General features: G+C 46.0%; 1 protein-coding gene across 4 annotated transcripts in view; it reads left to right on the top strand.

The window, feature by feature from the left end:
* LOC110504660 (probable phospholipid-transporting ATPase IH) overlaps nucleotides 1-26616 on the top strand; it is an 84845-nt gene that overhangs the window by 51271 nt on the left and 6958 nt on the right. For 3 of the 4 annotated variants that reach the window (XM_036975087.1, XM_036975088.1, XM_036975086.1), the window contains exons 14-29: nucleotides 16-182; nucleotides 2041-2112; nucleotides 3110-3183; nucleotides 3288-3391; nucleotides 11348-11529; nucleotides 13439-13672; nucleotides 16294-16471; nucleotides 16597-16699; nucleotides 16907-17052; nucleotides 17284-17343; nucleotides 17437-17564; nucleotides 17925-18060; nucleotides 18974-18997; nucleotides 25352-25417; nucleotides 25655-25758; nucleotides 25861-26026. In XM_036975087.1, the coding sequence (XP_036830982.1) occupies nucleotides 16-182; nucleotides 2041-2112; nucleotides 3110-3183; nucleotides 3288-3391; nucleotides 11348-11529; nucleotides 13439-13672; nucleotides 16294-16471; nucleotides 16597-16699; nucleotides 16907-17052; nucleotides 17284-17343; nucleotides 17437-17564; nucleotides 17925-18060; nucleotides 18974-18997; nucleotides 25352-25417; nucleotides 25655-25758; nucleotides 25861-26026 (1944 nt within the window). The remainder of the gene's footprint in view (nucleotides 1-15; nucleotides 183-2040; nucleotides 2113-3109; nucleotides 3184-3287; nucleotides 3392-11347; nucleotides 11530-13438; nucleotides 13673-16293; nucleotides 16472-16596; nucleotides 16700-16906; nucleotides 17053-17283; nucleotides 17344-17436; nucleotides 17565-17924; nucleotides 18061-18973; nucleotides 18998-25351; nucleotides 25418-25654; nucleotides 25759-25860; nucleotides 26027-26616) is intronic. The other variant, XM_036975089.1, reaches the window with a different exon arrangement.

Below are 26616 nucleotides of genomic sequence, written 5' to 3'. Positions count from 1 at the left end.
GTGTGTGTGTCTCAGGAGCATGAGGAGCTGTTCTTTCGGGCTCTGTGTCTGTGCCACACGGTGCAGGTGAAGGAGGAGGAGACAGTGGACAGCATCAAGAGAGGGATCCACCAGGGAAAACCCACCTCCTTCTACATATCATCTTCTCCTGATGAGGTGGCATTGGTGGAGGGCATGAAGAGGTAACACACACACACACACACACTGAAGAACACACACACACTGAAGGACACACACACACTGAAGGACACACACACACACTGAAGAACACACACTCACTGAAGAACACACACACACTGAAGAACACACACACACTGAAGGACACACACACACTGAGGAACACACACACATTGAAGGACACACACACACACTGAAGAACACACACACACACTGAAGAACACACACACACTGAAGAACACACACACACTGAAGGACACACACACACTGAAGAACACACACACACTGAAGAACACACACACTGAAGGACACACACACATTGAAGAACCCACACACACTGAAGGACACACACACACTGAAGGACACACACACACTGAAGGACACACACACACTGAAGAACACACACACTCTGAAGAACACACACGCACTGAAGGACACACACACACTGAAGAACACACACACACTGAAGAACACACACACTGAAGGACACACACACATTGAAGAACCCACACACACTGAAGGACACACGCACACTGAAGGACACACACGCACACTGAAGGACACACACACACTGAAGAACACACACACACTGAAGGACACACACACTGAAGGACACACATACACTGAAGGACACACACACACACACACACACACACACTGAAGGACACACACACACACTGAAGGACACACACACACTGAAGGACACGCACAGACACTGAAGAACACGCACACACACACACACACACACACACTGAAACATACACACCCACTGAAACACACCCACACACACACACACTGAAACACACACACACTGAAACACACACACACACACACTGAAACATACACACCCACTGAAACACACCCACACACACACACACTGAAACACACACAAACAAACACACACACACACAACACACACACACACTGAAGGACACACACACACACTGAAGAACAGACACACACACTGAAGAACACAAACACACACAAACACATTCTGAAGGACACACACACATACTGAAGGACACACACACACATACTGAAGGACACAGACACATGCACACACTAAGCAATACATGCACACACTTAACACACACACTTAGGGATAATACAGACAAGCACACAAATAGTCATGACTTTTCTCTAACCTACTGAACACTCTCTCCCTCTCATCTCGCTCTCTGTACCCCTCTCTCTCTCCCTCTCTGTCCCCCTCTCTCTCTCTCTCCCTCTCTGTACCCCTCTCTCTCTCACTCTCTCCCTCTCTGTCCCCCTCTCTCTCTCTCTCTCTCTCTCTCTCTCCCTTTCTGTACCCCTCTCTCTCTCCCTCTCTGTCCCCCTCTCTCTCTCTCTCCCTCTCTGTCCCCCTCTCTCTCTCTCTCTCTCTCTCTCCCTCTCCCTCTCTGTACCCCTCTCTCTTTCCCTCTCTGTCCCCCTCTCTCTCTCTCTCCCTCTCTGTACCCCTCTCTCTCTCACTCTCTCCCTCTCTGTCCCCCTCTCTCTCTCTCTCTCTCTCTCTCTCTGTACCCCTCTCTCTCTCTCTCTCTCTCTGTACCCCTCTCTCTCTCTCTCCCTCTCTGTACCCCTCTCTCTCTCTCTCCCTCTCTGTACCCCTCTCTCTCTCTCCCTCTCTGTACCCCTCTCTCTCTCTCTCCCTCTCTGTACCCCTCTCTCTCTCTCTCCCTCTCTGTCCCCCTCTCTCTCTCTCTCCCTCTCTGTACCCCTCTCTCTCTCTCTCTCTCTCTCTCTCTCTCTCTCTCTCTCTCTCTCCCTCTCTGTCCCCCTCTGTCCCCCTCTCTCTCATCTCGCTCTCTGTCCCCCTCTCTCTCTCTCCCTCTCTTCTCACTTTCTGTCTCTCTCTCTTAGGTTGGGGTACACATATCTAAGACTCAAAGACCGTCATATGGAGATTCTCAATAAGGAGGATGAGATTGAGAGGTGGGGCTCTGCTCACAACATCTTTTAATTTGGCCTTTCATATTTCACAGCTTCTTGAGAAAGCATGGAGATACCATAGAGTTACACATTCATATCCCAAGTTATTAATTCAATCTAATTAATAGAAGTTAAATCCATATTGCTGCCAATTGTCAAAAGCTAGATACATTAGGTGGTGTGTTTAAAATGTTGCAGTAAGACAACTTAACTGTATTAAGACAACACTACCAAGAGTGTGAAAGCCCTGTGAGAAGACACACAGAAGAGTGTGAAAGCCCTGTGAGAAGACACACAGAAGAGTGTGAAAGCCCTGTGAGAAGACACACAGAAGAGTGTGAAAGCCCTGTGAGAAGACATGCAGAAGAGTGTGAAATCCCCGTGAGAAGACACACAGAAAAGTGTGAATGCCCTGTGAGAAGACACATAGAAGAGTGTGAAAGCCCTGTGAGAAGACACACAGAAGAGAGTGAAAGCCCTGTGAGAAGACACACAGAAGAGTGTGAAAGCCCTGTGAGAAGACACGCAGAAGAGTGTGAAAGCCCTGTGGGATGACACGCAGAAGAGTGTGAAAGCCCTGTGAGAAGACACACAGAAGTGTGAAAGCCCTGTGAGAAGACACACAGAAGAGTGTGAAAGCCCTGTGAGAAGGCACACAGAAGAGTGTGGGAGCAGAAGCCAGTAGATCGTGTGGGACAGTGGTTTTTGTCAAGGGTATAAATAGCAGGTTTGGATCCCATATGCACTGCTTGTATAACATCAGTATCTACATCCCCCTCTGCAGTGGGCTGTCTATGAAACAGCTGTTTAGAGAGAACGAAGGAGGAAGAAAGGGAGGGAGAAGAGATAAGGGAGGGACAGAGAAGGATAATTCCTCTTTACAAAGGCCTGTTGTGTTTTTGCTTGTCTCTAGCCACTCGTGTTGCTGTGTACATTGTTAGAATGTGCTGTGTATTTTGTCTGATACTAAATGAGACGTCTACTCTGGTGTGTGTTCCAGGTTTGAGCTGCTACACGTGCTGAACTTTGACTCTGTCAGGAGGAGAATGAGCGTCATTGTCAAGTCTAGTGCAGGTAACACACATACAAACACACACACATAGACATGATCTATCTCTACATGATCTTCTGTCACTCACACTCTCTTAACTATTGTCCCCCACCCCTATTATCCCCAGGGGAGTACCTGTTGTTCTGTAAGGGGGCTGACTCCTCCATCTTCCCCAGAGTGGTGTCAGGGAAGGTGGGGCAGGTGCGGGCGCGGGTGGAGCAGAACGCTCTGGTAAGGCTACACATACACACAAACACACAGCATATGTTTTACTATCCTTTTGGGTACCTTAAATTGATTTCCATTCAAAATAATTTCTCCCCTATTTTTCTAGCCCTAACCTGACTATTTAATCTAACTCCTAGCCCTAACCTGACCCTTTAACCTAACTCCTAGCCCTAACCTGACCCTTTAACCTCCTAGCCCTAACCTGACCCTTTACCCTAACTCCTAACCCTAACCTGACCATTTAACCTAACTCTTAACCCTAACCTGACCATTTAACCTAACTCCTAGCCCTAACCTGACCCTTTAATCTAACTCCTAGCCCTAACCTGACCCTTTAATCTAACTCCTAGCCCTAACCTGACCCTTTAACCTCCTAGCCCTAACCTGACCCTTTAACCTAACTCCTAGCCCTAACCTGACCCTTTACCCTAACTCCTAGCCCTAACCTGACCCTTTAACCTCCTAGCCCTAACCTGACCCTTTAACCTCCTAGCCCTAACCTGACCCTTTAACCTAACTCCTAGCCCTAACCTGACCCTTTAATCTAACTCCTAGCCCTAACCTGACCCTTTAACCTAACTCCTAGCCCTAACCTGACCCTTTAACCTCCTAGCCCTAACCTGACCCTTTACCCTAACTCCTAACCCTAACCTGACCCTTTAACCTCCTAGCCCTAACCTGACCCTTTAACCTCCTAGCCCTAACCTGACCCTTTACCCTAACTCCTAACCCTAACCTGACCATTTAACCTAACTCCTAGCCCTAACCTGACCCTTTACCCTAACTCCTAACCCTAACCTGACCCTTTAACCTCCTAGCCCTAACCTGACCCTTTAATCTAACTCCTAACCCTAACCTGACCATTTAACCTAACTCCTAGCCCTAACCTGACCCTTTACCCTAACTCCTAACCCTAACCTGACCCTTTAACCTCCTAGCCCTAACCTGACCCTTTAACCTCCTAGCCCTAACCTGACCCTTTACCCTAACTCCTAGCCCTAACCTGACCCTTTAACCTAACTCCTAACCCTAACCTGACCCTTTAATCTAACTCCTAACCCTAACCTGACCCTTTACCCTAACTCCTTACCCTAACCTGACCCTTTACCCTAACCTGACCCTTTACCCTAACTCCTAGCCCTAACCTCACCCTTTAACCTAACTCCTAGCCCTAACCTGACCCTTTACCCTAACTCCTAGCCCTAACCTGACCCTTTAACCTAACTCCTAGCCCTAACCTGACCCTTTAACCTCCTAGCCCTAACCTGACCATTTACCCTAACTCCTAGCCCTAACCTGACCCTTTAACCTAACTCCTAGCCCTAACCTGACCCTTTAATCTAACTCCTAGCCCTAACCTGACCCTTTAACCTCCTAGCCCTAACCTGACCCTTTAACCTAACTCCTAACCATAACCTGACCCTTTAACCTAACTCCTAGCCCTAACCTGACCCTTTAACCTAACTCCTAGCCCTAACCTGACCCTTTACCCTAACTCCTAGCCCTAACCTGACCCTTTAACCTCCTAGCCCTAACCTGACCATTTACCCTAACTCCTAGCCCTAACCTGACCATTTAACCTAACTCCTAACCCTAACCTGACCCTTTAACCTAACTCCTAGCCCTAACCTGACCCTTTAACCTAACTCCTAGCCCTAACCTGACCCTTTACCCTAACTCCTAGCCCTAACCTGACCCTTTAACCTCCTAGCCCTAACCTGACTCTTTAATCTAACTCCTAGCCCTAACCTGACCCTTTAATCTAACTCCTTGCCCTAACCTGACCCTTTAACCTAACTCCTAACCCTAACCTGACCCTTTACCCTAACTCCTAGCCCTAACCTGACCCTTTAATCTAACTCCTAGCCCTAACCTGACCCTTTAACCTAACTCCTAACCCTAACCTGACCCTTTAATCTAACTCCTAGCCCTAACCTGACCCTTTACCCTAACTCCTAGCCCTAACCTGACCCTTTAACCTAACTCCTAGCCCTAACCTGACCCTTTACCCTAACTCCTAACCCTAACCTGACCATTTAACCTAACTCCTAGCCCTAACCTGACCCTTTACCCTAACTCCTAACCCTAACCTGACCCTTTAACCTAACTCCTAGCCCTAACCTGACCCTTTACCCTAACTCCTAGCCCTAACCTGACCCTTTAACCTCCTAGCCCTAACCTGACCCTTTAACCTCCTAGCCCTAACCTGACCCTTTAACCTCCTAGCCCTAACCTGACCCTTTAACCTCCTAACCCTAACCTGACCCTTTAACCTAACTCCTAGCCCTAACCTGACCCTTTACCCTAACTCCTAGCCCTAACCTGACCCTTTAACCTCCTAGCCCTAACCTGACCCTTTAACCTCCTAGCCCTAACCTGACCCTTTAACCTCCTAGCCCTAACCTGACCCTTTAACCTAACTCCTAACCCTAACCTGACTCTTTAATCTAACTCCTAACCCTAACCTGACCCTTTACCCTAACTCCTAGCCCTAACCTGACCCTTTAACCTCCTAGCCCTAACCTGACCCTTTAACCTCCTAGCCCTAACCTGACCCTTTAACCTCCTAGCCCTAACCTGACCCTTTAACCTCCTAGCCCTAACCTGACCCTTTAACCTCCTAGCCCTAACCTGACCCTTTAACCTAACTCCTAGCCCTAACCTGACCCTTTACCCTAACTCCTAGCCCTAACCTGACCCTTTAACCTAACTCCTAGCCCTAACCTGACCCTTTAACCTAACTCCTAACCCTAACCTGACCCTTTAACCTCCTAGCCCTAACCTGACCCTTTAACCTAACTCCTAGCCCTAACCTGACCCTTTACCCTAACTCCTAGCCCTAACCTGACCCTTTAACCTAACTCCTAACCCTAACCTGACCCTTTAATCTAACTCCTAGCCCTAACCTGACCCTTTACCCTAACTCCTAGCCCTAACCTGACCCTTTAACCTAACTCCTAGCCCTAACCTGACCCTTTACCCTAACTCCTAACCCTAACCTGACCATTTAACCTAACTCCTAGCCCTAACCTGACCCTTTACCCTAACTCCTAACCCTAACCTGACCCTTTAACCTAACTCCTAGCCCTAACCTGACCCTTTACCCTAACTCCTAGCCCTAACCTGACCCTTTAACCTCCTAGCCCTAACCTGACCCTTTAACCTCCTAGCCCTAACCTGACCCTTTAACCTCCTAGCCCTAACCTGACCCTTTAACCTCCTAACCCTAACCTGACCCTTTAACCTAACTCCTAGCCCTAACCTGACCCTTTAACCTAACTCCTAGCCCTAACCTGACCCTTTACCCTAACTCCTAGCCCTAACCTGACCCTTTAACCTCCTAGCCCTAACCTGACTCTTTAATCTAACTCCTAACCCTAACCTGACCCTTTAACCTCCTAGCCCTAACCTGACCCTTTAACCTCCTAGCCCTAACCTGACCCTTTACCCTAACTCCTAACCCTAACCTGACCATTTAACCTAACTCCTAGCCCTAACCTGACCCTTTAACCTCCTAGCCCTAACCTGACCCTTTACCCTAACTCCTAGCCCTAACCTGACCCTTTAACCTAACTCCTAACCCTAACCTGACTCTTTAATCTAACTCCTAACCCTAACCTGACCCTTTAACCTAACTCCTAGCCCTAACCTGACCTTTTAACCTAACTCCTAGCCCTAACCTGACCCTTTACCCTAACTCCTAGCCCTAACCTGACCCTTTAACCTAACTCCTAACCCTAACCTGACCCTTTAATCTAACTCCTAACCCTAACCTGACCCTTTACCCTAACTCCTAACCCTAACCTGACCCTTTACCCTAACCTGACCCTTTACCCTAACTCCTAGCCCTAACCTGACCCTTTAACCTAACTCCTAGCCCTAACCTGACCCTTTACCCTAACTCCTAGCCCTAACCTGACCCTTTAACCTAACTCCTAGCCCTAACCTGACCCTTTAACCTCCTAGCCCTAACCTGACCATTTACCCTAACTCCTAGCCCTAACCTGACCCTTTAACCTAACTCCTAGCCCTAACCTGACCCTTTAACCTCCTAACCCTAACCTGACCCTTTAATCTAACTCCTAGCCCTAACCTGACCCTTTAACCTCCTAGCCCTAACCTGACCCTTTAACCTAACTCCTAACCATAACCTGACCCTTAAACTTAACTCCTAGCCCTAACCTGACCCTTTAACCTAACTCCTAGCCCTAACCTGACCCTTTACCCTAACTCCTAGCCCTAACCTGACCCTTTAACCTCCTATCCCTAACCTGACCATTTACCCTAACTCCTAGCCCTAACCTGACCATTTAACCTAACTCCTAACCCTAACCTGACCCTTTAACCTAACTCCTAGCCCTAACCTGACCCTTTAACCTAACTCCTAGCCCTAACCTGACCCTTTACCCTAACTCCTAGCCCTAACCTGACCCTTTAACCTCCTAGCCCTAACCTGACCCTTTAACCTAACTCCTAGCCCTAACCTGACCCTTTAACCTAACTCCTAGCCCTAACCTGACCCTTTAACCTAACTCCTAGCCCTAACCTGACTCTTTAATCTAACTCCTAGCCCTAACCTGACCCTTTAACCTAACTCCTAGCCCTAACCTGACCCTTTAATCTAACTCCTTGCCCTAACCTGACCCTTTAACCTAACTCCTAACCCTAACCTGACCCTTTACCCTAACTCCTAGCCCTAACCTGACCCTTTAATCTAACTCCTAGCCCTAACCTGACCCTTTAACCTAACTCCTAACCCTAACCTGACCCTTTAATCTAACTCCTAGCCCTAACCTGACCCTTTACCCTAACTCCTAGCCCTAACCTGACCCTTTAACCTAACTCCTAGCCCTAACCTGACCCTTTACCCTAACTCCTAACCCTAACCTGACCATTTAACCTAACTCCTAGCCCTAACCTGACCCTTTACCCTAACTCCTAACCCTAACCTGACCCTTTAACCTAACTCCTAGCCCTAACCTGACCCTTTACCCTAACTCCTAGCCCTAACCTGACCCTTTAACCTCCTAGCCCTAACCTGACCCTTTAACCTCCTAGCCCTAACCTGACCCTTTAACCTCCTAGCCCTAACCTGACCCTTTAACCTCCTAGCCCTAACCTGACCCTTTAACCTAACTCCTAGCCCTAACCTGACTCTTTAATCTAACTCCTAACCCTAACCTGACCCTTTAACCTAACTCCTAGCCCTAACCTGACCCTTTAATCTAACTCCTAGCCCTAACCTGACCCTTTAACCTAACTCCTAGCCCTAACCTGACCCTTTAATCTAACTCCTAGCCCTAACCTGACCCTTTAACCTAACTCCTAGCCCTAACCTGACCCTTTACCCTAACTCCTAACCCTAACCTGACCCTTTAACCTAACTCGTAGCCCTAACCTGACCCTTTACCCTAACTCCTAGCCCTAACCTGACCCTTTAACCTCCTAGCCCTAACCTGACCCTTTACCCTAACTCCTAACACTAACCTGACCCTTTAATCTAACTCCTAACCCTAACCTGACCATTTAACCTAACTCCTAGCCCTAACCTGACCCTTTAACCTAACTCCTAACCCTAACCTGACCCTTTACCCTAACCTGACCCTTTACCCTAACTCCTAACCCTAACCTGACCCTTTACCCTAACTCATAACCCTAACCTGACCCTTTACCCTAACTCCTAACCATAACCTGACCCTTTAACCTAACTCCTAACCCTAACCTGACCCTTTAACCTAACTCCTAGCCCTAACCTGACCCTTTAACCTCCTAGCCCTAACCTGACCCTTTACCCTAACTCCTAGCCCTAACCTGACCCTTTAACCTCCTAGCCCTAACCTGACCCTTTAACCTCCTAGCCCTAACCTGACCCTTTAACCTCCTAGCCCTAACCTGACCCTTTAACCTCCTAGCCATAACCTGACCCTTTACCCTAACTCCTAACCCTAACTGTAACCCTTAACCTTTTAGGCTTAACCACTAAACTTAAAATAGCCTTTGTCCTCGTGAGGACTTTTGGGTATTTCCGGTACCCACGAGGATAGTAATGATTTTTTATTATTTTATTGTCACATACACAGGATAGGTGCAGTGAAATGTGTTGTTTTATAGCGTCAGCCATAGTAGTACAGCGCCCCTGGAGAAAATCAGGATTAAGTTCCTCGCTCAAGTGCACATCAACAGATGTTTACCTTGTCAGCTCGAGTATTCGAACACACTCACACGCTGTATATACAGTATTACCTCTGTCTTTATACCTACACCAATTCCCTAAACACACTCCTTAACCCAATACTCTTACTCCTTATATGCCTGCACCATAACTAAAACTCAAAATATATACAGTGCGTTGGGAAAGTATTCAGGCCAATAGACTTTTACCACAGTTTGTTACGTCACAGCTTTATTCTAAAATTGATTCAATAAAAACATTTCCTCAGAAATCTACATACACAACCCCATAATGACAAAGCAAAAACAGGTTTTTACATAAGTATTCAGACCCTTTGCTATGAGACTCAAAATTGAGCTCAGGTGCATCCTGTTTCCATTGATCATGTTTCCACAACTTAATTGGAGTCCAATTGTGGTAAATTAAATTGATTGGACATGATTTGGAAAGGCACACACCTGTCTATATAAGGTTCCACAGTTGACAGTGCATGTCAGAGCAAAAACCAAACCATGAGGTCAAAGGAATTGTCTGTGAAGCTCCGAGACAGGATTGTGTCGAGGCACAGATCTGGGGAAGGGTATGAAAACATTTCTGCAGCATTGAAGGTCCCCAAGAACAGAGTGGCCTCCATCATTGGTGGAAGTTTGGACCCACCAAGAAACTGAGCAATCGGGGGAGAATAGCTTTGGTCAGGGAGGTGACCAAGAACCCAAAAATCACTCTGAAAGAGCTCAAGAGTTCCTCTGTGGAGATGGGAGAACCTTCCAGAAGGACAACCATTTATGCAGCACTCCAGCAATCAGGCCTTTATAGTAGAGTGGCCAGACGGAAGACTCTCCTCAGTAAAAGGCACATGACAGCCCGCTTGGAGTTTGCCAAAAGACACTTAAAAGACTCTCAGACCATGATAAACAGGATTCTCTTGTCCGATGAAACCAAGATTGAACTCTTTGGCCTGAATGCCAAGCGTTACGTCTGGAGGAAACCTGGCACCATCCCTACAGTGAAGCATGATGGTGGCAGCATCATGCTTTGGGGATGTTTTTCAACGGCAGGGAATGGGAGACTTGTCAGGGTCGAGGGAAAGAGGAATGAAGCAAAGCACAGAGAGATCCTTGATGAAAACCTGCTCCAGAGCACTCAGGACCTCAGACTGGGGTGAAGGTTCACCTTCCAACAGGACAACGACCCTAAGCACACAGCCAAGCAGGAGTGGCTTCAGGACAAGTCTCTGAATGTCCTTGAGTGGCCCAGTCAGCGCCCAGACTTGAACCAGATTGAACAACTCTGGAGAGACCTGAAAATAGCTGTGCAGTGACGCTCCCCATCCAACCTGACAGAGCTGCTTGAGAGGATCAGCAGAGAAGAATGGGAGAAACTCCCCAAATACAGGTGTGCCAAGCTTGTAGCGTCATACCCAAGATGAATTGAGGCTGAAATTGCTGCCAACGGTGCTTCAACAAAGTACTGAGTAAAGGGTCTGAATACTTATGTAAATGTGATATTTTTTGTAATTTTTTTTTATACATTTGCAAAAATGTATAGGAAGCTGTTTTTGCATTGTCATTATGGGGTATTGTGTGTAGATTGATGAGAAAAAAATATATTTAACCAATTTTAGAATAAGGCTGTAACGTAACAAAATGTGGAAAAAGTCAAGGAGTCTGAATACTTTCCAAATGTACTGTATATATTCAGTCACACAACCCTTCTTATACTTACTATAGTGATAGGGCCACAGTACTAAGAGAGAACCCTAACCATCTCACCTTTACCTCTGTCAGGAGGGCTTGCGGACCCTGTGTGTGGCATACAGAAGTCTCTCCCTAGCAGAGTACGAGGAGGCGTGTCATCAGCTGAGCGACGCCAAGCTAGCCCTGCAGGACAGGGAGCAGCGACTGGCGCAGGCTTATGACCTCATCGAGAGGGACTTCACCCTGCTGGGGGCCACGGCTGTGGAGGACAGGTAGGAGAACGGGACACAGGAGGCAGTAAGAGAGAGGAAGCCACTTAAATACATACAGTTGAAGTCGGAAGTTTACATACACTTACGTTGGTCTCATTAAAACTTGTTTTTCAACAAATGTCTTGTTGACAAACAATTCGGTTAGGACATCTACTTTGTGCATGATACAAGTCATTTTTCCAACAATTGTTTACAGACAGATTATTTCATTTATAATTCACTGTATCACAATTCCAGTGGGTCAGAAGTTTACATACACTAAGTTGACTGTGCCTTTAAACAGCTTGGAAAATTCCAGAAAATTATGTCATGGCTTTAGAAGCTTCTGATAGGCTAATTGACATCTTTTGTGTCAATTGGAGGTGTACCTGTGGATGTATTTCAAGGCCTACCTTCAAACTCAGTGCCTCTTTGCTTGACATCATGGGAACATCAAAAGAAATCAGCCAAGACCTCAGAAAAAATTGTAGACCTCCACAAGACTGGTTTATCCTTGGGAGCAATTTCTAAATGCCTGAAGGAACCACGTTCATCTGTACAAACAATAGTACGCAAGTATAAACACCTATCTCCTAGAGATTAACGTACTTTGGTGCGAAAATTGCAAATCAATCCCAGAACAACAGCAAAGGACCTTGTGAAGATGCTGGAGGAAACAGGTACAAAAGTATCTATATCCACAATAAAACAAGTCCTATATCGACATAACCTGCAGGGCCGCTCAGCAAGGAAGATGCCACTGCTCCAAAACCTCCATTAAAAAGCCAGACTACGGTTTGCAACTGCACATGGGGACAAAGATTGTACTTTTTGGAGAAATTTCCTTTGGTCTGATGAAACAAATATAGAACTGTTTGGCCATAATGACCATCGTTATGTTTGGAGGAAAAAGGGGGAGGCTTGCAAGCCAAAGAACACCATCCCAACCGTGAAGCATGGGGGTGGCAGCATCATGTTGTGGGGGTGCTTTGCTGCAGGAGGGACTGGGGGACTTCACAAAATCAATGGCATCATGAGGTAGGAAAATTATGTGGACATATTGAAGCAACATCTCAAGACATCAGTTTGGAATCGTTGTTCTTCCTCTGTCAACCATGGTTACCTGCAAGGAAACACGTGTCGTCATCATTGCTTTGCACAAAAAGGGCTTCAAAGAAGCCACTTCTCTCCAGGAAAAACATCAGGGACAGAGTGATATTCTGCAAAAGGTACAGAGATTGGACTGCTGAGAGAAGAAGACAAGAGAGAAGACAAGGTAGGCGCTACCCTCAGTCCTGTGTCATGCCAACAGTAAAGCATCCTGAGACCATTCATGTGTGGGGTTGCTGCTCAGCCAAGGGAGTGGGCTCACTCACAATTTTGCCTAAGAACACAGCCATGAATAAAGAATGGTACCAACACATCCTCCGAGAGAAACTTCTCCCAACCATCCAGGAACAGTTTGGTGATGAACAATGCCTTTTACAGCATGATGGAGCACCTTGCCATAAGGCAAAAGTGATAACTAAGTGGATCGGGGAACAAAACATCAATATTCTGGATCCATGGGCAGGGAACTCCCCAGACCTTAATCCCATTGAGAACTTGTGGTCAATCCTCAAGAGGTGGGTAGACAAACAAAAACCCAAACATTTTGACAAACTCCAAGCATTGATTATGCAAGAATGGGCTGCCATCAGTCAGGATGTGGCCCAGAAGTTAATTGACAGCATGCCAGGGCGGATTGCAGAGGTCTTGAAAAAGAAGGGTCTTTACATTATATTTTAATCGAATCAATATAAAATAGGTTGTTGATCAGTACTGTAATCATTGATACCTTGCATTCTTTGAAAGGACTATACACTCTAGTGATGCTTAATGCTATTAACCTATTGACTGTATTGACTCCTGTATTGACTGCTGTGTGCAGGCTCCAGGAGAAGGCAGCAGACACCATTGAGTCTCTCCATAAGGCTGGGATGAAGGTGTGGGTCCTGACGGGGGACAAGATGGAGACGGCGGCTGCTACATGTTATGCTAGCAAGCTGTTCCGCCGCTCCACCCAAATATTGGAGCTGACCAAGAAACGAACCGAGGAACAGAGTCTACATGATGTTCTGTTTGACTTGAGCAGAACCGTACTGAGACAGCGCTCCCTGTCGCGGTATGCTGCACACTCACACCAATGTGCGCTCGCACACAGCATGACCAGTACAAGTCAAATGTTTGGACACACCTACTCGTTCAAGGGTTTTTCTTTATTTTTACTATTTTCTACGTTGTGGAATAATAGTGAAGACACCAAAACTATGAAATAACACATATGGAATCATGTAGTAACCAAAAAAGTGTTAAACAAATCAAATATGTGAGATTCTTCAAAGTAGCCTTGATGCCTTTGCACTTGAAGCCTTTGCACACTCTTGGCATTCTCTCAACCAGTTTTATGAGGTAGTCACCTGGAATGCATATCAATTAACAGGTGTGCCTTGTTAAAAGTTAATTTGTGGAATTTCTTTCCTTCTTAACCTCTGGGATATGTGGGACGCTAGCGTCCCACCTGACCAACATCCAGTGAAAATGCAGAGCGCCAAATTCAAATAAATTACTCTAAAAATTAATCTTTCATGAAATCACACATGCAATACACCAAATTAAAGCTACACTTGTTGTGAATCCAGCCAATGTGTCAGATTTCAAAAAGGCTTTACGGCGAAAGCAAACAATGCTATTATCTGAGGGCAGCACCCCAGCAAACAAACACAGACAATCATATTTCAACCCTCCAGGCGCGAAACAAAATGCAGAAATAAAATATAAATCATGCATTACCTTTGACGAGCTTCTTCTGTTGGCATTCCAATATGTCCCATAAACATCACAAATGGTCCTTTTGTTCGATTAATTCCGTCCATATATAGCCAAAATGTCAATTTATTTGGCGCGTTTGATCCAGAAAAACACTGGTTCCAACTCTCGCAACATGACTAGAACATTACTCATAAGTTACCTGTAAGCTTTGTCCAAACATTTCAAACTACTATCCTAATTCAACTTTAGGTATTTTTTAACGTAAATATTTAAGACGGGATTAACTGTGTTCAATACCGAAGGAAAACAAAGTGGAGCTTGCTTTTCAGGTCACGCCCCTCTAACAAAGAGTACACTTCTCTCTACCCTCGTTCTGAACAGTGCTACTTCTTCAGTTCTCAAAGGAAAAACCTCAACCAATTTCTAAAGACTGTTGACATCCAGTGGAAGCGGTAGGAACTGCAAGAAAGTCCATTAGAAATCTGGATTCCCAATGAAAACCTATTGAAAAGAGAGTGACCTAAAAAAAACATCTGAATGGTTTGTTAAATAAGTTATGTTATACTCACAGACATGATTAGAACAGTTTTAGAAACTTCAGTGTGTTTTCTATCCAAATCTACTAATAATATGCATATCTTATATTCTTAGCTTCTGGGCCTGAGTAGCAGGCAGTGTACTTTGGACACACTTTTGGACACCTATCCCAGAGAAGTTCATGCATTTGTGCCTATCAGTTGTGTTGTGACTAGGTAGGGGTGGTATACAGAAGTGCCCTATTTGGTAAAAGACCAAGTCCATATTATGGCAAGAACAGCTCAAGAAGCAAAGAGAAACGACAGTCCATCATTAATTTAAGACATGAAAGTCAGTCAATCCGTAAAATGTCAAGAACTTCGAAAGTTTCTTCAAGTACAGTTGCAAAAACCATCAAGTGCTATGATGAAACTGGCTCTCATTAGGACCACCACAGTAAAGGAAGACCCAGAGATACCTCTGCTGCAGAGGATAAGTTCATTAGAGTTACCAGCCTCAGAAATTGCAGCCCAAATAAACGCTTCACAGAGTTCAAGGAACAGACACTTCTCAACATCAACTGTTCAGAGGAGACTGTGTGAATCAGGCCAAACCACTACTAAAGGACACAAATAAGAAGAAGAGACTTGCTTGGGCCAAGAAACACGAACAATGGACATTAGACTGGTGGAAAGCTGTCCTTTGGTCTGATGAGTCCAAATTTGAAATGTTTGGTTCCAACCGCTGTGTCTTTGTGAGACGCAAAGTAGGTGAACTGATGATCTCTGAATGTGTGGTTCCCATCGTGAAGCATGGAGGAGGAGGGGTGATAGTGTGGGGGTGCTTTGCTGGTGACACTGTCGGTGATTTAATTCGAATTCAAGGCACACTTAACCAGCATGGCTACCACTGCATTCTGCAGCAATAAGCCATCCCATCCCATCTGGTTTGCACTTAGTGGGACTATCATTTGTTTTTAAACAGGACAATGACCCAACACACCTCCAGGCTGTGTAAGGGCTGTTTGACCAAGGAGAGTGATGGAGTGCTGCATCACATGACCCGACCTCAACTCAATTGGGATGAGTTGGACCGCAGAGTGAAGAAAAAGCAGCCAACAAGTGCTCAGCATATGTGGGAACTCCTTCAAGACTGTTGGAAAAGCATTCCAGGTGAAGCTAGTTGAGTGAGTGCAAAGCTGTCATCAAGGCAAATGGTGGCTACTTTGAAGAATCTAAAATATATTTGGAGTTAACACTTTTTTTGGTTTCTACATGATTCCATATGCGCTATTTCATAGTTTTGATGTCTTCACTATTATTCTACAATGTAGAAAATTGTAAAAATAAAAACCCTTGAATGAGTAGGTGTGTCCAAACTTTTGACTGGTACTGTATATGTACAGTATTCATGCATCTCTGTGTGTTAACATCTGTATATCTGTGTGTTTATCCCCAGGCTGTCTGTAGACTGTCAGGACTATGGTCTGATCATCGATGGGGCCACCCTGTCTGCGGTGCTGAAGCCCAGTCCAGAGAGCTCCGGCTCTGGGAACTACAGAGAGATCTTCCTGGAGATCTGTAGGAACTGCAGCGCCGTTCTCTGCTGCCGCATGGCTCCCCTACAGAAAGCACAGGTGGGTGTGATCTCACTTCCTGTCTCACATTAGGAATCCAGGGAGAGATGGTGTTTGGATGGATGGACGGTCGATCAGTCAGTCAAAGTGTTTAATGAGTTGTGGTATGACTGTTGTCTGTCCAGATTGTGAAGCTGATCAAGGCGTCTAAGGAGCACCCCATCACTCTGGCCATCGGAGACGGAGCCAACGACGTCAGCATGATCCTCGAGGCACATGTGGGCATAGGTAAGCTCATCTCTACACTGATTGGCAAGCCCCATGTGTTTGTATTCTGATTGGTGGGAACCATCAGCTAGCACTCATCTTTCTTCTTTGATTGGTGGGGGGCTCCAAGATATCCAAGATATATTTGGCTCCAAGATATCTCATTGGTGTATGTTTGTTTTCTATCAATTAATCCACCAATCAACCAATCCCTCCCTCTCTCTTAAGGCATCATGGGTAAGGAGGGTCGCCAGGCAGCGAGGAACAGCGATTATGCCATCCCAAAGTTCAAACACCTGAAGAAGATGCTGCTAGTTCACGGCCACATCTACTACATCCGCATCGCTGAGCTGGTGCAGTACTTCTTCTATAAGGTGGGCTTACTACTGACACTAATACTGAGCATTTACTGAGATCACGTTGCAATTCTTTAGTAATGAATTACACAACTTGGAGGCTCAACACCACCCCAGTCTGGTAGCTGGCCCAGGACAGCACAAATCTCCAGGCTCTACGCTGCAAGTAGCTGAGTCAGTATAGAATGATGAACAATGTTTAGTCCTTACTTTCTCACTTTGCTTCTGCCCCTTTCTCTCTCTCTCCAGAATGTGTGCTTCATCTTCCCTCAGTTCCTCTATCAGTTCTTCTGTGGATTCTCTCAGCAGGTTGGTGCTCAAAATCACCCCAAATGACCTCATGGTTGCCTGTTTGGTCATGTGTAGTCTGTATATTACTGACTGCTCTGTGTCCCCGTAAAGCCCCTGTACGACACAGCCTACCTGACGCTGTACAACATCAGCTTCACCTCCCTGCCCATCCTCCTCTACAGCCTCATAGAGAAACACGTCAGCATAGAGACACTGAAGAGCGACCCCACTCTGTACAGGTAAGGGGAACATCCCACCCAAATGAACACTTATTTGAAAGTCAATGTAATTCACAGGTTTTGTTTTGTTTAACAATTTTACTTCGCTCTCACTTGCCACTATCTCCCCCCCTTCTCTCTCTCTCTCTCTCTCTCTCTCTCTCTCTCTCTCTCTCTCTCTCTCTCTCTCTCTCTCTCTCCCCTATTCCCTCTCTCAATCTCTCAACCCCTCCTCTCATGATCTCTTTCTCTCTCCCCCCTCTCTCTTCCCTCTCCCCTTTCTTTCTCCCTCTCTCTCCCTCTCTCCCCCCTCTCAACCCCACCCCTCTCTTTCTCCCTCTCGCTCCCTCTCTCTACGCCTCCTCTCCCACCTTCTCCCAGGGACGTAGCTAAGAACTCTCTCCTGCGCTGGCCCGTGTTCCTGTACTGGACATGCCTGGGCTTATTCGACGCCTGTATCTTCTTTTTTGGTGCCTACTTCCTGTTCGACAACACCACCTTCACTAGCAACGGACAGGTGAGCCCCTGCAACCGCCTCCACGGAAAACTGTCAAGGACCAACAGTTCTAGGATCAGATGACCAACACCAAGTCATAAGCATTGACCATTAGCTTGATTCAACAACACCCTGTTTGGCTCTAGTCAGAAGAGGTGCAGGTCAAAGGATTCCATTTGAGAGTCACCATAGTGATGGTCTCTAGAACAACCATCTCCACGTTATTGTCCAATAACACCAGAGTAAGACAATGTGGTCAGGTTTTGGTAATCTATGGGTAAGTTATGGTCAGGTTGTGGTTGAGTTGTGTTCAGGGTCTCAGTGGTCCTCTTTAGCTTGGCAACCATCAGGATTCCTTTCATATGGACAACGCTATTGCATCTTTCTCTGCACTGTTGATTTATGTCATATTAACTGTTGCCTTTGGTCCTGTTTTTTCTCTTTAAGTTGAAACATCCTGGAATTAATTTATTCTATGTCCTGATTTATTTTCTTTCTTCCTCCTCTCTGCTTCGTCTTCTCTTCTTCTTCCTCCTCTCTGCTTCTTATTCTTCTTCTTCCTCCTCTCTGCTTCTTCTTCTTCTTCTTCTTCTTCCTCCTCTCTGCTTCTTCTTCTTCCTCCTCCTCTCTGCTTCTTCTTCTTCTTCCTCCTCTCTGCTTCTTCTTCTTCTTCTTCCTCCTCTCTGCTTCTTCTTCTTCCTCCTCCTCTCTGCTTCTTCTTCTTCTTCCTCCTGCTCTCTGCTTATTCTTCTTCTTCTTCCTGCTCTCTGCTTCTTCTTCTTCTTCCTCCTCTCTGCTTCTTCTTCTTCCTCCTCCTCTCTGCTTCTTCTTCTTCCTCCTCCTCTCTGCTTATTCTTCTTCTTCTTCCTCCTCTCTGCTTCGTCTTCTCTTCTGCTTCTTCTCTCTTTATTTTGCTTTTCTTCCTGTTCCTCAGCTTATGACCACCAACACACAGATGGTAAGCCTGTCTCTCTCTCTCTCCCTCTCTCTCTCTGTCTATCATGTGCTTTTAACTTCTGTTCGTTTTTAGTTATGAGTTTAGCTTTGAGTTTTACCGTTTCATCCCGGAACATGGATCCATCCATCCTCACTCCACTGTATAGTTAGGTACCACATGTAGGGCCTCTCTACCAACACCTGACGTCAGCAGCTCCACTCTACTAATATACATACTAGTCTCTCCCCCACATCCGTATGTGTTGTCCTGGTAGTAGACTTAAAATAACCTGTGTGTGTGTGTGTGTGTAGTAGTAGTAGTACATAGACAACACATTTCGTGAGAAAAGCGGTCTCTCTGCTGTTTTAACAACATGGATTCATTCTAGCTGCACTGTCTTGGAGGGTGATCTCTCACCCTAACTATGTTTCTGTGTTTGTAGAGAGATGTATTTCTAGCATTTCACGTGCGCCGAATACAACAGGTGTAGACCTTACAGTGAAATGCTTACTTACAGGCTCTAACCAATAGTGGAAAAAAGGTGTTAGGTGAACAATAGCTAAGTAAAGAAATAAAACAACAGTAAAAAGACTGGCTATATACAGTAGCGATGCTATAAAAGTAGCGAGGCTACATACAGACACCGGTTAGTGGGTGGCGGGACACAATGCAGATACCCGGTTAGCCAATGTGCGGGAGCACTGGTTGGTCGGCCCAATTGAGGTAGTATGTACATGGATGTATAGTTAAAGTGACTGTGCATACATGATAAACAGAGAGTAGCAGCAGCGTAAAAGAGGGGTTGGGGAGGGGGCACACAATGCAAGTAGTCTGGGTAGCCATTTGATTACCTGTTCAGGAGTCTTATGGCTTGGGGGTAAAAACTGTCGAGAAGCCTTTTTGTCCTAGACTTGGCCCTCCGGTACCACTTGCCTTGCGGTAGTAGAGAGAACAGTCTATGACTGGGGTGGCTGGGGTCTTTGACAATTTTTAGGGCCTTCCTCTGACACAGCCTGGTGTAGAGGTCCTGGATGGCAGGCAGCTTAATCCCAGTGATTTACTGGGCCGTACGCACGACCCTGTGTAGTGCCTTGTGGTCAGAGGCTGAGCAATTACCGTACCAGGGAGTGATGCCCTCGATGATGCAGCTGTAGAACCTTTTGAGGATCTCAGGAACCATGCCAAATCGTTTTAGTTTCCTGAGGGGGAATAGGCTTTGTCGTGCCCTCTTCACGACTATCTTGGTGTGTTTGAACCATTCTAGTTTGTTGTTGATGTGGACACCAAGGAACTTGAAGCTCTCAACCTGCTCCACTACAGCCCCATCGATGAAAATGGGGGCGTGCTCGGTACTCCGTTTCCTGTAGTCCACAATCATCTCCTTATTCTTAGTTATGTTGAGGGATAGGTTGTTATTCTGGCACCACCCGGCCAGGTCTCGTCGTTGTCGGTGATCAGGCCTACCACTGTTGTGTCGACTGCAAACTTAATGATGGTGTTGGAGTCATGCCTGGCCATGCAGTCGTGGGTGAACAGGGAGTACAGGAGGGGACTGAGCACGCACCCCTGTGGAGCTCCAGTGTTGAGGATCAACGTGGCAGTTGTGTTGCTACCTACCCTCACCACCTGGGGGCGGCCCATCAGGAAGTCCAGGATCCAGTTGCAGAGGGAGGTGTTTAGTCCCAGGATCTTTAGCTTAGTGATGAGCTTTGAGGGTAATATGGTGTTGAATGCTGAGCTGTAGTCAATGAATATCATTCTCACATAAGTGTTCCTTTTTTCCAGGTGGGAAAGGCCAGTGTGGAGTGCAATAGAGATTGCATCATTTGTGGATCTGTTTGGGCGGTATGCAAATTGGAGTTTCTGTGATGATGGTGTTGATGTGAGCCATGATCAGCCTTTCAAAGCACTTCATGGCTACGGATGTGAGTGCTACGAGTCTGGAGTCATTTAGGCAGGTTGCCTTTGTGTTCTTGGGCACAGGGACTAAAAGATACAACTATTTTACATAGGTTTAAAGATGAACTTCTTGTGAATCCAACCGATTTTAAAAATGCTTTACGGCAAAAGCATACCTTACAATTATTTGAGAACATAGCCCAGCAGACAAATCATTACAAACAGTAACCAGCCAAGTAGAAGAGTTACACAAGTCAGAAAAAGAGAAATAATTCATCACTTACCTTTGATGATCTTCATATGTTTGCACTCAGAAGACATTCATTTATTCAATAAATGTTCCTTTTGTTCGATAAAGTCTCTTTATATCCGAAAAACCTCTGTTTTGTTCTTCAGTAATCCACAGGCTCAAACACAGTCACAACCGGCAGACAAAAAATTCTAATTGTATCCGTAAAGTTCATAGAAACATGTCAAACGATGTCTATATTCAATCCTCGGGTTGTTTTTAGACTAAATAATCGATAATATTTCAACCTGACAATAACGTCGTCAATATAAAAGGTAAACAAGAAAGGCATGAAAAAGCTCTGTGACACGGCAGGGTCCACTCATTCAGACTGCTCTTACTCCCTCATTTTTCAGAATACAAGCCTGAAACAATTTCTAAAGACTGTTGACATCTATTGGAAGGCATAGGAACTGCAATTTGAGTTCTAAGTCAATGGATACTGTAATGGGATTGAATAGAAAACAACAACAACAAAAATCCTACTTCCTGAATGGATTTTTCTCAGGTTTTCGCCTGCCAAATCAGTTCTGTTATACTCACAGACATTATTGTCACAGTTTTGGAAACTTTAGAGTGTTCTATCCAAATATGCTAATTATATGCATATCCTATCTTCTGGGCCTGAGTAGAAGGCAGTTTAATTTGGGCATGCTTTTCATCCAAAATTCAAAATGCTGCCCTCTACCCTAGAGAAGTTAAAGGTCTTACTCACATCGGCTATGGAGAGCGTGATCACACAGTCGTCCGGAACAGCTGATGCTCTCATGCATGCCCCAGTGTTGCTTGCCTCAAAGCAAGCATAGAAGTGATTTAGCTCGTCTGGGAGGCTCGTGTCACTGGGCAGCTCGTGGCTGTGCTTCCCTTTGTAATATGTAATAGTTTGCAAGCCCTGCGACATGAGACGAGCGTCGGAGACAGTGTAGTATGATTCAATCTTAGCCCTGTATTGACGCTTTGTCTGTTTGATGGTTCGTCGCAGGGCATTCTTGTAAGCTTCCGGGTTAGAGTCCCGCACCTTGAAAGCGGCAGCTCTACCCTTTAGCTCAGTGCGAATGTTGCCTGTAGTCCATGGCTTCTGGTTGGGGTATGTACGTACAGTCACTGTGGGGACGACGTCCTCGATGCACTTATTGTTGAAGCTAGTGACTGATGTGGTGTACTCCTCAATGCCATCGGAAGAATCCCGGAACATGTTCCAGTCTGTGATAGCAAAACAGTCCTGTAGTTTAGCATCTGCTTCATCTGACCACTTTTTTATAGACTGAGTCATTGGTGCTTCCTGCTTTCATTTTTGCTTGTAAGCGGGAATCAGGAGGATAGAGTTGTGGTCGGATTTGCTAAATGGAGGTCGAGGGAGAGCTTTGTACTCGTCTCTGTGTGTGGAGTACAGGTGATCTAGAATTGTTTTCCCTCTGGTTGCACATTTAACATGTTGATAGAAATTTGGTAGAACTGATTTAAAGTCTCCGGCCACTAGGAGCACCACCTCTGGGTGAGTGGTTTCCTGTTTGCTTATTTCCTTATACAGCTGACTGAGTCTGACTGCGGTCTTAGTGCCAGCATCTGTCTGTGGTGGTAAATAAACAGCCAAGAAAAGTATAGCTGAGAACTCTCTAGGCATTCCTGTCACTCTACCTCTCCCTCCATCTCTCTTCCTCTGTCACTCTACCTCTCCCTCCATCTCTCTTCCTCTGTCACTCTACCTCTCCCTCCATCTCTCTTCCTCTGTCACTCTACCTCTCCCTCCATCTCTCTTCCTCTGTCACTCTACCTCTCCCTCCATCTCTCTTCCTCTGTCACTCTACCTCTCCCTCCATCTCTCTTCCTCTGTCACTCTACCTCTCCCTCCATCTCTCTTCCTCTGTCACTCTACCTCTCCCTCCATCTCTCTTCCTCTGTCACTCTACCTCTCCCTCCATATCTCTTCCTGTCACTCTACCTCTCCCTTCATATCTCTTCCTGTCACTCTACCTCTCCCTCCATCACTCTTCCTCTGTCACTCTACCTCTCCCTCCATCTCTCTTCCTCTGTCACTCTACCTCTCCCTCCATCTCTCTTCCTCTGTCACTCTACCTCTCCCTCCATATCTCTTCCTGTCACTCTACCTCTCCCTTCATATCTCTTCCTGTCACTCTACCTCTCCCTCCATCACTCTTCCTCTGTCACTCTACCTCTCCCTCCATCTCTCTTCCTCTGTCACTCTACCTCTCCCTCCATCTCTCTTCCTCTGTCACTCTACCTCTCCCTCCATCTCTCTTCCTCTCCCTCCATCTCTCTTCCTCTGTCACGCTACCTCTCCCTCCATCTCTCTTCCTCTGTCACTCTACCTCTCCCTCCATCTCTCTTCCTGTCACTCTACCTCTCCCTCCATCTCTCTTCCTCTGTCACTCTACATCTCCCTCATCTCTCTCTTGCTCTCCCTCCCTTCATCTATGACCCTTCCTCTCCCTTCATATTTCTCTCTTGCTCGCCATCTCTCTCCCTGTCTCTTTCTCCTCCTCCTCCCCTTCCATCTGTTCCTTCCTGAAGTTTCAAGGTTATTTACCATCATTAGCTTAATATGAGACCTACATGAATGGGATGCCATACAACAGTAAAAGACCAGGTGAAATACAGGTGAAATGGACGTAGCTTGTTGCAGCATCAAACATTATAGGGTTTAGGATTGTAATCAGTGATGTAGTGGTAAAGAATATATGGGTAAAAGCTGATCGCCGTTCATGGTAAGTCAAGTAATGTTACCTATTCTTAAATGCATTTAGCCGTAAAAGCGAAAAATAAAAAAGGTGTGTGAACGGCATTTACGTGCGTTTAGAATCAACTACAACACAGGTTTAAATGAAGTAATTACAGTTAGAGGCCCTGTGCTCATATTGGTGTGAATAGTTTCGGGTGATATTTATGGAAGTCAATGGTTTCTTGGGTATGACGCTACACGCTTGGCACATGTATTTGGGGAGTTTCTCCCATTCTTCTTAAGCTCTGTCAGGATGGATGGGGAGCGTCGCTGCACAGCTATTGTCTGGTCTCTCCAGAGATGTTCGGTCGGGTTCAAGTCTGGGCTCTGGCTGGGCCACTCAAGGCAATTCAGAGACTTGTCCCAAAGCCACTCCTGCGTTGTCTTGGCTGTGTGCTTAGCGTTGTTGTCCTGTTAGACTGGGGCGAAGGGTCACCTTCCGAGGTCCTGAGCGCTCTGGAGCAGGTTTTCATCAAGGATCTCTTTGTACTTTGCTCCATTCATCTTTCCCTCGATCCTGACTAGTCTCCCAGTCCCTGCTGCTGAAAAACATCCCCACAGCATGATGCTGCCACCACCATGCTTCACCGTAGGGATGGTGCCAGGTTTCCTCCAGACTTGCTTGGCATTCAGGCCAAAGAGTTCAATGTTGTTTCTCGTGGTCTGAGAGTCCTTTATGTGCCTTTTGGCAAACTCCAAGTGGGCTGCCATGTGCCTTTTACTGAGGACAATCTTCCGTCTGGCCACTCTACCATAAAGGCCTGATTTCTGCATAAATGGATGTCCTTCTGGAAGGTTCTCCCATCTCCACAGAGGAACTCTGGAGCTCTGTGATCATCGGTTTCATGGTCACCTCCCTGACCAAGGCCCTTCTCCCCCGATTGCTCCGTTTGCCACTGTGTTCTTGGGGACCTTCAATGCTGCAGAAATGTTTTGGTACCCTTCCCCAGATCTGTGCCTCGACACAATCCTGTCTCGGAGCTCTACGGACAATTCCTCCGACCTCATGGTTTGGTTTTCGCTCTGACATGCACTGTCAACTGTGTGACCTTACATAGTCAGGTGTGTGCCTTTCCAAATAATGTCCAATCAATTGAATTTACCACAATTGGACTCCAATCAAGTTATAGAAACATCTCAAGGATCATCAGTGGAAACATGATGCAACTGAACTCAATTTCGAGTCTCATAGCAAAGGGTCTGAATAGTTATGTAAATAAAATTTTTCATTTTGCAAACAGTTCTAAAAACCAATTTTTGCTCTGTCATGGGGTATTGTGAGGGGGAAAATGTATACAATCCATTTTAGAATGAGGCTGTAACATAACAAAATGTGGAACAAGTCAAGGGGTCTGAATACTTTCCGAATGCACTGTGTAAAGGATGGATGAAATGTGTGCCTGATGAGGTGTGGCTGACTTCCTGCTCACTCTCTGTTCTTCTCTAGATGTTTGGGAACTGGACTTTCGGGACTCTCGTCTTTACTGTGCTGGTGTTCACGGTCACGCTCAAGGTGTGTGTGTGTTTACACCGTGTGAAGGAGTAAGAGACTGAGTGAATCTGATAATAGTGGATTGAATCATCTCTTCGCATGTATATGTCTGTGAGATAATAGATTGACTAGACTTTCTCATCAATCGTTAAAGCTGTGTGTGTGTGTGTGTGTGTGTGTGTGTGTGTGTGTGTGTGTGTGTGTGTGTGTGTGTGTGTGTGTGTGTGCGTGTGTGTGTGTGTATCCTGTGTGTTGCAGCTTGCCTTGGACACACACCACTGGACCTGGATCAACCACTTTGTCATCTGGGGCTCCCTGCTTTTCTATGTCATCTTCTCTCTGCTCTGGGGAGGCATCATCTGGTAGGCCTCTCATTCTTACAACTGACTGGTTCTTACTCTGTACATTATTCATTTCCCTTAAACATAGATATAGAATAACTAGATCCTCTCCTCTCCCTACAGGCCTTTCCTGAACTACCAGAGGATGTACTATGTGTTCATGCAGATGTTGTCCAGCGGTCCGGCTTGGCTAGGCATCATCCTGCTCATTACGGTCAGCCTGCTGCCTGATGTGGTCAAGAAGGTCCTCAGCAGAACACTGTGGCCCACCGCCACCCATCTTGCACAGGTAGGACCACAACTTGACCACAGCTCAGGAAACACAACGGCACCAGTTAATTGAAGAGTCATTTGATTGCGGCCCTCAATATGTACAGTAGATAGTATGTAGACCTACATGTATAATCACATCAAAAATACCTTCTCTACTGACCAAAAGTATCCAGGTACAGCTGCCTCACACATGCCAGACGACTCAGTACTAAAACTCCTAAAACACGTGTCAATCTCAAGGCCGGATCTGGCCCGCGAGCCAATTCAATCCAGCCCCGAGTGGTTTGAGTCATTTTATCGACATTGAAATGACTAAAAGCGAATCAAATTTTGACACAGAGGAAATATAATCAAATTTAAGTGCGGCCCGCTGGGAAATGTAGTTTGACACCAATGTCGTAAAAGATTGACCAAGTTAACCAACACTGTAAACTGTCCCCTCCTTTCATCTGATATTACTACTTCCTGTCACCGCTTAGCTGAATGTCCTGCTTCCTATGATTCAAGTGCTGAATTCCAAATAGACCCTTAGTACTCCTGTAGATCTGACACCGTTGCATAGGTGTGAGCAAAATGGTGAAGATTACACCCAGCCTATCAGAAGGC

This window comes from Oncorhynchus mykiss, chromosome 3, assembly GCF_013265735.2.
Source record: "Oncorhynchus mykiss isolate Arlee chromosome 3, USDA_OmykA_1.1, whole genome shotgun sequence".
Taxonomy (NCBI): Eukaryota; Metazoa; Chordata; class Actinopteri; order Salmoniformes; family Salmonidae; genus Oncorhynchus; species Oncorhynchus mykiss.
The sequence above is the reverse complement of the archived record's forward strand: the minus strand, read 5'-3'. Positions and strand labels throughout refer to the sequence as shown.